Raw genomic sequence first — 13,244 nt, forward strand, 5'->3', positions numbered from 1 at the left:
ACAAGCAACTCAGCCAGCACTGACCTCTGATACACTTGCACTGAACTCAGGTCAAAACCATCAGCAGTATTTCATTTCCATCATCACTGCCGACACTGCAGACAGAAGCTATCAATGGACAACACCACACTCCCCCAGACCTGACTGCTTCAGAGCCAGGAGGAAAGGTCTGTGCAGCCACAAGCTTTCAGCCTGCAGCATAGCATCCGTTGTCACTGAAAAGGCTACATTGAGTGATCTGTGTACATTTCAATAATTCACATCCTCCATGCTCTAACTGCGGATACATTGTCACAGGCAGTGCATGCATTGCAGCAGGGAACGGTATTTGTTACCTCCGATGCCACTTTTTCCCAGTAGTTGAATGTTAGAAACGCAGACACACAGCCCCAGCCCAGCACCAATGAAAGCCACCTATGTAAGCCGAGTCTGGGACATAATTAAAACCCGAGACTAAACAAAAACATTTGTGAGTTACTTGAAAAAACTCCGCAACACAAACTCGCTTTTGGCGCACGTCTGTTGGCACTCCCTGGCTCCGGGCACTGCTCCCCGCGCCCCCTCCACCCCGCGCCCGCCTCCGAACCGCCCAACCCTGCCGGCGGGCAGCAGCGCCACCCCGCGGTCACATCGCGCTTCGCCTCCCGCCTTCTCGCGCATTAGAACACAAGGGAAATACGCAGTCGGTGGGGATTTAACATCAGTCGATTCCAAAAGTCACTTCGGGCATCGTATCCTCTCACAGTTGAAACACATCTTTAAAGCTTTTCTCTGTTCCTAACAACGCTGCGAGGCAGAGGCTTTGTTGTAAAAAAGCGGCCTCCAGAGCCTACTACCTGCACACCAATCCAGAGATGGGGCAGCAAAGGGAGAAACCACTGCTTCCCAGGCTACCGGCGACATCTGAGGGCTCCCAGGAAAAAGCAGCCTGGAAAGCTCTAGCGCCTGCTAGATTGAGGGCAAAATGGCTTCAAACTAAAAGAGGGGAGATTTAGACTGAATAGTTCTTTATAGGAGTGGTGAGGCACAGCAACAAATTGCCCAGAGGGGAGGTAGGAGGCCCTGTGCTTAGAAACATCCGAGGTAAGGCTGGATGGAGTTCTAAGCACCTGATCCAGCTGTAGGCAGGACGCCACACTGCAGAGTGCAGAGTTCACTGCAGAGGAATTGGACTAGGAGGCAGTTCTAAAGGTCCCTTCTAAACAGAAAGATTCTATGATTCTTTTCTAAACCAAGCCCACATACCAAAATTCAGCATCACATTTCTCTACTTCTAATAAGAGTACACAGTCTTATTTAAGAAAGAAACTTAGTATTTTTCCTTTTTATAGGAGAACTATATTTAAATTTTTTATATACAAATTGAGAACACAATTGTTATTATATAGGAAACCAAAACAGTACAAATCAAAAATGATACAAAGATGAAACAGCTCTAATGAAGGGAAGCTCATAAGTCACGCTTTTCTGTAAGATTGCACTCCTCCCATGTATACACAAGAATGCAGCTCCAAATAGGAAAAAACTGCAGTGCAAATTACTTTAAAACCCACACGGGTAGCAGAATGCAGTGGAAGTAAATTCATAGTTGAACAGAGCTATCACATTTTATTTTTCTCTTCAGCAGAAGATGATCACATAAAACCAGCCAAGTGCTTTTTCCCCCCAAGCATGGAAAGCTTACAACTTTAGCAATTCTAGAAGCAGTACTGTGAGGTTCCAACATTTGTTACTGCTCAAGGATTCCACATAAAAACACACCAGTTTCTACAAATGAAACTGAATCTGATCAGCTAAATTCTTTCCTTCTCATGCATCAACCACAACAATTTTGCTGTACCCACTGGCCATGCAATTCCATGGTGACCAATTCTGACTCTGCTGATGGATGAGAAGAAGCCACAACAAAAAGAGATATCAGGGGCAGGCTGACCTCGCAGGACCAGAATAACAGAAAAATAGCAGTAGAGCCCACTGCTCGTTCTAATAAGCTCACTACACTCTTGTTTATGCTCTCCAAGTGCAAAAATAGCCCGTCTCTTGAGGGCTGTGCTGCATTCAGTACATGATTGGGCCTCAGAAAAGAGCTGTTCTTCAAGCAAGTTCACTGTCCCATGATATTCTGGCTCATTTGTGGTCTTATTGTAGAGGTAAAGCTCTGGAAGCAGGCTGCTACTTAACCCAAAATACACACTGCTCCACTGAAGCAAGCATTTTTAAACAGTGACCAGACTACAAAAATAGATCTAACATTAATTAAAAAACCAACAACCATACATTAATAGCTCTACTGGATCAACTTAAGACACAAAGAAAATACTGACATAACTGCTGCAGTTATCCCTCATAACACCAGTTAGTACCATTTTTCTGAATGATGGTGAGACAGAACAGAAAAGGGTTACTGGAACTGAAGGAAACATGGTATTTCACAATTTAGCTTTTATTTACCCCTCAGTTACAGAGTACTGAATTGTCAGCCCCACCACCAACTCTGGTACCTGAAGCACTCACATATTAATAATGTTAACAGCAGGACAGGCAGACTCTCTGTTAGTACCACTTCTTTCAGAACACAGTAGGACTCTCCCAAGTCAGCACGGCAGTGACTACCACAATAGCTCAATTCACACACATTTTACACTTTTAATCCATATTATTTGATACAAGTATAAAAGTAGGACCAAGTTAAATAGAAAATATGGCTTCATATTGCTACTCATGGGATCAGAAATGTTTATGATTCATTCTTCACAGCATTGAAGTTGTCCTTAACAGCAGAGCAAAATGCTATGACAGTTGGCCACAGTCAGTAATAACAATCTTTTTGGAGGTCTTTCCGTTCTTGGAACCAAAGCTCTCAATTTTTTTCACAACATCCATTCCTTCCTTTACGTGCCCAAAAACAACATGTTTTCCATCCAGCCTGGAAGAGAAATAAAGGCGTGTTTACTCTGCAACATACAGCTCAGTGAAGGGATGTAAGCAGATCTTCATAGCTGTCACCTACTGATCTACTCCGATTACAGGAAAGAAACAACTGCACTTCTAGTGACAAAAAAACCATTCAGCTAAGGGCTTTAGACATGTTACAAGAGACCAAGGCCTTATCTTGCTGAGATTCTTACTTAAAGCTTTCAGTCTACTCCACAGCACAGAAGAAAGAACGGCTGCTGTATTTCCAACTACAATATGTGAAGGATAACAGTGAGGTAGGCCAGAATGAGCACTCAAGTTACACAAAGCTGTTTATTTTCCATAATGGATAAACTAAACCACAGCCAAAATAACTACAACACCTATGGATTCAGGCATCGATTCATTAGGTTAATATGCTAGGCTAAAAACATACCAGTCTGTTTTTGCAGTGCAGATGAAGAATTGAGATCCGTTTGTATTGGGTCCTGCGTTGGCCATTGAGAGAACACCTGGAACAGAAGCAGGTTTTAGATCAGTATAAGAAGCCTGTCATAGAAAAAACATTCCCCTCTACAAGTTTAGACTAATAATGGACAGAAGACATACGTGATGGTCTCCAAATGATTTCTAAATTATTTCTAACGTCAGCCTCTTGTCTTTAGCTATTCCCACCAGCCCAACCTCTCTTCCTTCCACAGCAAGAACTGTAGTAATATTTGAGCAAGCCTTAAATGTAATTAATATCAGCTAACTTCTACTATGGTTCAACTGTAGCAGTAGTTCCTTGTACTAAGGAGGTAACCATCCAAAGAAGATACTTAACATTTAAATCAGATATTTTTATGCATAGGTTTCCCTTTTTTTCTGGATTTTATTTAAGTTTGTGCTCGTATTATAGTAGACAGAAGTCCCAGATTGATGTTTATTTTAAAAATATTTATTTACCAGGTCCTACGTGCTTCAGTAGAAAGTTTTCATCTGGAAATCTACTGCCATAAATTGATTTTCCTCCAGTTCCGTTATGGTTTGTAAAGTCACCACCCTGAAAAAGAAATAGGTTTTAACATTACTAGTACACAAGTGCTATATTACACCAGAAGTACTGCTGTCAAAATATACTCACCTGCTCTAATGTAGAAGTAACAAAAACATCAAATTTTCCTAAGTATGTTCATGTGCAGATTTAAAATCATGTAACTTGATGAAGAAGAAATAAACTAAAAGCAAATTTCTGCTCTAGATATCATTAATATTCTCCAACTGGCATCCCTAACTCCTAAAACAATCTCCCTGCATTACCATTTTTATTCCCAAACATATTGAAAGAAAATCAGTAGTACTTCTAAGAATTAAAAGGCCCTCAAGCAAATACATTACACCAAAATGCATAGCCACAAGCACACAAGGAGAATTTTGTCCCCATTCCCCTTTAAAAAAAAAATTCTAACTCCTAAGATCTGTCATCACTGTTCACCATTAACTGCTTTTCTCACATAAGGGCTGAGAGCTGGCAAAGCAGCAGCATGCAGCCACCTGGGCTCCCCCTCAGCAGGCAGACACATGCACCTGTCAGTGCTGACTTTGTATCACAGAACTGGATGGCTATGTGCAAACTGACAGATAACTGAAAAACATTCAGAATCCCTGGAAGTCATAATCCAGAACTTTCGTATTTATTTTTGTGAATATATAATAGAACAGGCCATTCCTCACAAAAACAAGCTACAAATCAGACCTCTATACCATATGTTTTCCTTCAGGATAGCAGAAACCATCACTGTAGGTTCTCACCTACATCATTATCCTATGCTACGTCCAAGGTACTCCATGCTTCCTCAGCTGCATGTGCTTGCTGGCATGGATGTGGCCGCCTCCCTTAGATTACACATGAAAACTAAAAGCCTAAACCAGAACCTTGCCACAGCAACTCCCAAATCATAGAATCATAGAATCACAAGGTTGGAAATGACCTACAAGATCATCTAGTCCAACCGTCTCCTCATCACCATTGCCACCACTAGCACTAAACCACATCACACAGCATGTTGTTCAGATGCCTCTTGAACACTGCCAGGGACAGCGACTCCACCACCTCCCTGGGCAGCCATTCCAGTGCCTGACCACTCTCTGAGAGAAAAACTTCTTCCTCATGTCCAACCTAAACCTCCTCTGATACAACTTGTGGCCATTACCCCTTGTCCTGCTCGTAGCCTGGCAGAAGAGGCCAAATCTCTCTTCACCACAACCTCCCTTCAGGAGGTTGTAGAGTGCAATGAAGTCTCCCCTGAGCCTCCTCTTCTCCAGACTGAACAATCCCAGCTCGAAAGGCAGCTCCTGAGCACTGTGTACAACTCACTGGCTCCGCTCCCAGAAACCACTGTACTGGCACACAGCAGTCATGCAACAAACATTGCACGTGATACTCATCTCCATGCTCTCACCTTGAGCAATCTCTTCCAACAGCAACCTTGTATACAATCCCAGAAGTATGCTTTGCATATCATGTGCTGTAAGGAGGCATCTTAATTACAAGTCATAGCCATCACCTGGACGTGACTGACTCTAATTAGGCATAGTGACTGCCTGACTCACATCACCACCCCATCTCAGTAAGTGCGAAGGCCTATGGATTGGTTCATCTTGAAAATAATTGCAACCCTTGACAATATTTCACTTCCGTAGTGACTACCAAGTACTTCCCAGATGTTAAGTCACCATCTCACAGTATTATCAGCCACCTACGTCCTCATTTCAGGTCCATTTGTGCAGACAAACAAAGTAAACAAGACCAGATTATACTGACTTCACAAATCAGTGGTACAATTGAGGGTAGGATTTCTGTTTTATTTATGACCCCAGCAAGACTGCTAAATCTTGTCAGTTTATCGGCACTTCAAAAGCTGAATTCACATTTTAAAGGCAAGATATTACATTTTTTTTACAGCAGATCTGTCCACCTTCTTAGGTATAAATGGGTCATAAGACGAGGACTTCTTGTTCAAAGAACAGCTTGTTACAAAAAAAAAAAAAAAAACCAAAACAAAAAAAAAAACCACCTCAAACAAGAATGAGGGACTAGCACAGCCATCAATTAATACAGAAAGCCCATTTGATTTCCAGTTGTTTTCAAAGCCATTCTACAACACAATACTGTTGAAATTGAGCTTTTACCAGGATTTATACAATCCACTGCACTATAGCAGCAGAACACAGTAAGAAAAGGGCTTCCAAAAAGGCTTTTTTTTTTTTAAAAAAAAAGTTAATATAGGCTTTATTTCAGAATTTTGAAAGGTGTCTTTTAAATCAAAACACAACCTACTTTAGATGTTGCCACCCCAAATTTACCCCAACGCTTTCTGCTCCATCCTTCCCTCCCTATTTTTAACCCTGAAGCACAATGTTTACTGTGAACAAATTAAGCCATTAAGATTGGCCAACTATTCTCTGAACTGGCTTCAGGTAAGACTGCTTGTCATTCTACCCATAAACAGTTCTCCCAAACAAGTGCCAGTCACCAAGTGTGCCCCGCCTTAAGTACACTGCTATAAAAGCATGAAGCCTTAAGCCAAGTTGCTTTTTCTCCTTTAAAGTGAATCTACACAAGTGAATTTGCATCTACTTGTACAAAACATATGCCAAGCAGCTGCCACAGCAAGATCAGAAATGCAATAAGCAAAAGTGAGAGCAGGGACACTTAAAATGTTACTACTGGTATCACTGGTTCTAAAAATACATCAACAGCATACAGATAATGTTAGAAGCAAAAGTAAAACCATTGGTAAACATTACCTGGCACATAAATGAAGGAATAACTCTGTGAAAGGTGGATCCTTTATAACCAAATCCTTTTTCACCCGTACAAAGCGCTCTAAAGTTCTCTAGAAAAACCAAAGCATAAAACATTATGTTTCCCATATATGATATAACATAGAATCAAACACAGTTAACTAGTTCCAAAGTTCATGAACCAGAAAGGCAGCATCATTGAAATGATCATTTTCATCCTCAAAAATCCTCTGCTGTATAGCTACAGATACAAAGTTGAAGTCTGCCTCAGCGCAGGGTACAAACATAGTCCTCCCCCCCACACTGCTGTATCTTAAGTCTAGTCCTAAGCCCCATCACTCTGGAATCAAACGTTTCATTTCTTGCATCTTATGCCTTTGCCCTCTACATTAATTGTGTAGATGGCACTTTTTTTTTTTTTTGAACGATTAATCCACTGGAAACTGAAAAAAGTTTTCAGAACCATGAAATAAGCAGATGAGGTAGGAAGCACCTGGGAAAACACATGAACTTTGTAACCTAGACATGCTGATTTAGTGCACATGGATAAGTGACCTAGCAGTTGACAACCCTGCCTGTGGCAGTGGCGCTGGAATTTGATGATCTTTGAGGTTGCTTTCAACCCAAGCCATTCTGTGATTCTACAGTCAACTAGTGGCAAGGAAGACAAACCCCTGTATAATGGCTGAGAATCAAAATGCAAGGGACACCATCCCTCACATCTACCCTCTCCTTTTTGCGGTTTGATTTTAATAGGAAGCAATTTGTCTTGAAACATTTATTCACCGACAGCCTAACATGGAGTGTACTGTTCTATTTTATAACTATAAAATAGTCATTGCACTATTGCACTACAACTATTTGAAATAGCAGCAGATTATATCCCCACTCATAGCACTGTCTGATAAAGTTCAGTGCACGTTTTCCTATTTAACAAATGGAGAAGGATGATGGAAATGGTTTCCACGAAGCAACAGAACATTCTTCTTCCTATCATTTCAAGCATGAAAATCACAAGATGCTGCCTTACCTGCTGTCTTTGGAACAACATCTGCTTTCAGCTGTAAGGAAAAAAAAAATAGAAGTTAGGTGACTTGTCTACATACACACAGAAAAACCTCTGTGTGACAGGCTGGCTCAGCTAAGCTCTTTTGCCCAAACACAAGGTATTGGAAAACACAAGCCACCCAAAAATGTAATGCTTACTCAGTGTGGGCAAGCAATGGCCAGTAATGAATGCCATCCTTCGCTATGCAAATTTGGGCAAGTTAATGATTACTGACTTAAACAATATCTGAAAACAAACATCAGGAGGAACCTATGACAGACCCCAGGGACAAAAGCCCCATTGGTATAACCAGAGCAGTCAGCTCTTCCTAGCACAGTGCCATCTGTGAAACCTTACAGAAAGGAAAAAGAAGAACAGAAATTGCTTAACAAATCTGACTTATGACAATCAGGAACTTCAGTGATTGCTACACCTCTTTTCACTAATCCTAAATACAAGCACTATATGCCACCTAGAAAAAGCAGCATCAGATCAAGATGGCATACAGGGCATGTAATATCATCTAGCCATTTACTAAACCTTACTGATGAAGAAGGAACTTGCATAGCAGTACTTCTACCTCTGACCATCTCAAACGTATGTGTGCAATTAACACATACATCGACGTTTTCCAGGATAAACAAGGAGCTGGGCTCCAACCAAACACCAAATCGTTTCGGAAACATCCTTACGAACCACACTAATCTGTAATCTGTAAGCATGTAGGGACACGGGGGGCAAAGCCACCCCACGCTCACCGCAAGGCCAAGCCCAGCTGTGCCCTTAGCACGTCCTCGGGCTCGCCGCCGCTTCTCCGCCACTCAGCACAGCCCGCAGCGGCACGCACGGGCCTGATGTGCGCCGCTTAGCCCCGCGCTCTGACGGCGATGCGGGCTGGCTGTCGAGCTCGCCTCCAGCCTGGCCCGAGCCGCACAAACCCACCGGTTTGCTTAACAGGGAGAACTGAGACGGGGCGGAAGCACACGGAGCCTGACGCTGAGAACCCAGCGCAAAAGGCGCACGAGAAGCGACAGCAGAGGCACGGGACGGGCACCGCGATTCGCGGTGTGGAAGCGGAGCCCGGAGCAGCCGCCCACCCTGACTGCAAACTGCCCCTCGCCCCCTCCCCGCGCTCGGATCCGAGCTCCCGCCGCCTTCCCGCCCTCCCGTGACCTTGCGGCCCGCCATGCCGGCCGCCACCGCGCTCCCTGCCCCGCCTACCTCCAGCACCACGCGCCCCAGCGGCTGGTTGTCGGCACCCACGTCCAGGTACACCAGCGGGTTGCGCGGGCCCGCTCCGTCCGAGCTGCAGCCGCGGGCTCCGGCCGCTCGCATGCAGGCGAGCCCCGGCCCCAGCAGCTCCCCGGGCGGGCGCACCAGGCGGCGGGCGGCGCTCAACGCCAACATCGGCACGCGAGCGGCAGCACAGCCGTAGGAAGCCGGTGTTCCCGCCCCGCCTTTTATCGGCTCGGCAGCGCCGCTGGCGCCGCCGCGGCTATTGGCTGTCCGCGCGCAGCCGCCGTGCCGTCGTCCGGCAGCGGGCTGTGATCCGGGGCTGGTGGGGGGGGTGCGTGTTTAGACCACGTCTGCCTTGGTTATGAGAAATGCTAGCTGATACTTACCGTGAATGCAGATGTAACGAAGGAGCAACCTATTCTAAGCAATAGATAGAGCAAGGGGTGTGAACAGCGATGTGCATGACTCTCAGATCACAGAATCACAGAATTGTAGGGGTTGGAAGGGACCTCCAGAGATCATCGAGTCCAACCCCCCTGCCAAAGCAGGTTCCCTACAGCAGGTCGCACAGGTAGGCATCCAGGCAGGTCTTGAACATCTCCAGAGAAGGAGACTCCACCACCTCCCTGGGCAGCCTGTTCCAGTGCTCCGTCACCTCACTGTAAAGAAGTTCTTGCGCACATTTGTGCGGAACTTCCTATGCTGCAGTTTCCAGCCGTTTCCCCTTGTCCTGTCTCCACTCACCACTGAAAAGAGTCCGGCCTCGCCATTCTGCCCCCCACACCTTAGATACTTATAGATCTGGATCAGGTCCCCTCTCAGTCTTCTTTTCTCAAGGCTGAAATGTGCCCAGCGTCACTGTGTTCAGTGCCGTGGGCTTTAAGGGAGATTACGGAGGAAAATGATAGATACAATATGAGCTTTAGAAACTGTATCCATGAGCTGTATCTATAACAGACAAGAAGGATATACCTGTCTCCAAGATTGGCAAGCGCCTGTGCCAGGCCGAACGCTGCTGGTGAGGCAGGAGAGCTTCTCTGCAGCACCAGGGCAGTGACAGGAGGAGCAGCTGAGCAGGGAACGGTTTCCTGCCGCCCTGCTCAAGGAAGCACGCGTTCCTGGCACACAGGGAAGAACTACTGCACATCATCTCCTGGTTTTTGTACAACAAGTACTAGTTGCCATAAGGTGATTTATTGTGGGTTTGTTTAACAGTAGCCCAATCAACATGCATTTCTAATTGCCTTTTATGCTCTCAGCCACAAGTCCATTTTGGAAAATAGTTCAGTTCACCTAGCCATCAATCTCTGGTGACCGTAAAAAAATCCAACGCTCTGTCTAATGTTGTTTTAATTGCAGGAGCCACTAGAAGCACAAACCAGAATGAGCACTTGGGTGTTAGGTTTTGTGCATACCTGTAATAAGAGACAGTTCAGGCTTGTTATTTAATTAGCAAGACAAAAGATGAGCAATGAAAAGCATGGTCCTTATTTCACACTCTGAGCTGTTTTGCTCAGAGTTCTTGGGAGTCTTGATAGGCCAAGCAATGCACTCCCGCACACTTAGCGCTTTGTGAGAAGCAGAACAACTTGCTTTCTTTCTCAGTAGTGTTCTACTTGGGAAGACAGGCTAAATTATTATCTCGAGGATTATGGAACAAAGCCACTAAACCACCTGTCATGTTCTACCTCTTCACAATCAGTGAATTGAAACTTGTACAGATGGGATGTTAAGAACTCAGGAGTTACAGGGGAATCATTTTCCAAGAAAGGCAGAAAAAAAGTGCTGTAAAAAATCTGCCAAAAGACCACCCTGGATCACGAGAACACGAGGCTGAGAGCTAGCTGTGTGATGTGAAATGGTTTTAGAAGAGTAATGAACAGACCTGTGTGAAGATCTGCTCAGGGCCCTGAGCCTTGTGGGAAAAGGCCAGCGGGTAGGAGAGGCTTTGGCACAGCCAGAAGCAGCCTGGTCCTGATGATGAGTGAGAGTCCCATCACAATCAGTTTCTTTCTTCAAGGTTTTGGCTAAGCTGGAAGATAAGCTGAGAGGAGGGAAGGAATTTCATGCTGTTATCTGCTATGTGCATTTATTTGTAAATGGGTACTAGAGCCAGAGAGATGGTGAAAGACCCTTCCACTATACTGAGTGATTGCAATGAGAAATTAGATCATACAAATGCATGAAGGGCAAAGAGTAGCCACCCAGTTACATGTATAGATGAGAAATGTTTCCTCTGATGAAGGTTTCATCTTAGGAAACATGAACTTCTCTGCAGCACACCATGTACATGAGAGGGGAGTTTCTCCACATGACTTCATATTAATTACCGACAAATTGTCATACAAGAAAAACCTTAGTCCTCTCACACTCCTTACAGCTATGATTAGCATTTTCCTTTCAGACATTAGGAGTGACCTTGCTTACCTGGAATTCATTACTCAGCCACCTTGCATAATGTATGGAAGTACAGTGCTCACACGTGGGGTCATGTGGTGCTCAGGTGCCTGACTGCTCATGTACCACCTGAGTGCTTGAGGAACATTTATGGAGAATTCACAGCAGGCTGGCAAGGCATGAGGAACATTACAAGTGAATGCAAAAGAAATGCAGCTCTTTCCAAGTGGGAAGGCATCAGAAGATCCAGGACAGCCACTCTGTAGATGGGTGTGCAGGTGCTTTGCGTAGCTGTGGATGAAGCTACTAAGGGATGGCAGATATTATGGGAGTCCGCCTGTGTTCCAAAACACAGACATTTCAGCCGTAACACAGGAGCTGCAACCTACAGAGAGGTCAAACCTCTCTGGTTTGAGGAGCAGGTAATAATGGTAATAAGGTAAGTGTCTGAACTACTTTCAGAACTTGTTCGTTATGCTACTTTATTTTGAACAAGTAGGATGAGGCGGGGGCCTGGGCTGCTGCTACTGAAAATGGAATTGCTCAGGAAATACATCCTGCAGTGGCTTTTTTTGCAGGGAGTGGAGGTCAGCACCATCATATCTCCCAGGCTGGTCTGGGAGGCCGTCACAGCACTGGTGCAGCTGGAAACCAACTGTTGGCTCACCCACCTCGACCAGCTCCTGCAGAACCTTTCCTCTCACTGTATGACTCCGCTGCCTGGATCCCATCTCAGTTACATGGTGTAAAACCAAAACCAGAGGAGTACTGATACATCCTACAATCTCTGCCAAGAACACTAGAAAGGTGTAACCAGATGAAACGAAGGGAAAGAACATCACGCTTAACATTTTAAGACTATTGGGGTGGTAATGTGACATTCTAGGCTGAGGTGTGTTTTAGAAGTGAATTTTAGCTGTCACTCAAGTGGGACATGGTTGGAGTTTTTACAGAGGTACAGGCAGCAAGGTGCCATACCCACAGTCCCAGGCAGCTCCTCACCGGCAGCACAACGGTCCCCCACCTAAGGGTTTTAATGCTCCTTCCCCATTGTAGTACTTGAATTTCTGGAATAATTTGCTCACAGTTCTTTGGTTCAAATTGACCTCCTTTCTGTTCTTTTCCTCTTCAGAGTATTTAGCAGCTTTCTGCCTAATTATTTTCCTTATTGTGTCATATCTTCATGGCCGTTCTTCTCCTCTACTCTGTTCCATAAGTGCCCTGCTTTAATCATCTGTCTGGAAGAGCCTTGAATGTTCCTTAAATTTGTCATGCATGTCAATCTGAATGATGGCTCTTTGAGCTAAGAGCTTCCTCTGTACCAACTATTCTGCCAGCACTAAACTGATTCTAACAATAATCGTAATTTTGAGACACCTGGGTTTTGGTTGTACAACTTCACAACAGAAGTTGAACGCTAAAAATATGGTGTTAGGCATCGTTTTTAACAAAGAACATCCAGAAATGTAGCTTCACTCATGTAATGGCTAAAAGATTCCCCCAAGTTTTCCAGTTAACAATTCAGGGACCATCTTCCCAGTGCTGTTGTTCTGATTCCTTTCTACTTTTTTTTACAGTTTCTCTACAGAAAGGATTGCTTACCATAAGCATTAGTGCATTACCTAGTGTGGAAATTGATGACGTACTTAGATGACATAATTACATATGACAATCACCTGAATATGCAGTGTCCCACCAAACTCAGCTAGTCTGTTGTCAAGTGAAAATTAACGTCTGTCGCATTTACAACTGAAGAAGTCATTTTTGGATAGTGAAATGTTTGGTGAAATACTAAAAATCTCAAGGTAAGAATTTTTATTAGCAGCCAATGGAGACAGGAGTCCAGCTTTCCTACACT

At 44.4% G+C, this 13,244-nt stretch overlaps 1 protein-coding gene across 1 annotated transcript; it reads right to left on the reverse strand.

Annotated features, from left to right (window-relative positions):
* Positions 1 to 1,292: 1,292 nt before the first annotated feature.
* On the reverse strand, positions 1,293 to 9,207 carry PPIF (peptidylprolyl isomerase F). Its single transcript, XM_048946371.1, has 6 exons — positions 8,975 to 9,207; positions 7,736 to 7,766; positions 6,709 to 6,797; positions 3,865 to 3,961; positions 3,353 to 3,428; positions 1,293 to 2,926 (listed from the first exon to the last, which is right to left on the reverse strand). The coding sequence occupies exons 1-6, from the start codon at positions 9,158 to 9,160 to the stop codon at positions 2,791 to 2,793; spliced, it is 615 nt and encodes a 204-aa protein (XP_048802328.1). The 5' UTR covers positions 9,161 to 9,207; the 3' UTR covers positions 1,293 to 2,790.
* Between the last annotated feature and the right edge of the window lie 4,037 nt (positions 9,208 to 13,244).

This window comes from Lagopus muta, chromosome 5 (genome assembly GCF_023343835.1).
Source record: "Lagopus muta isolate bLagMut1 chromosome 5, bLagMut1 primary, whole genome shotgun sequence".
Classification (NCBI taxonomy): Eukaryota; Metazoa; Chordata; class Aves; order Galliformes; family Phasianidae; genus Lagopus; species Lagopus muta.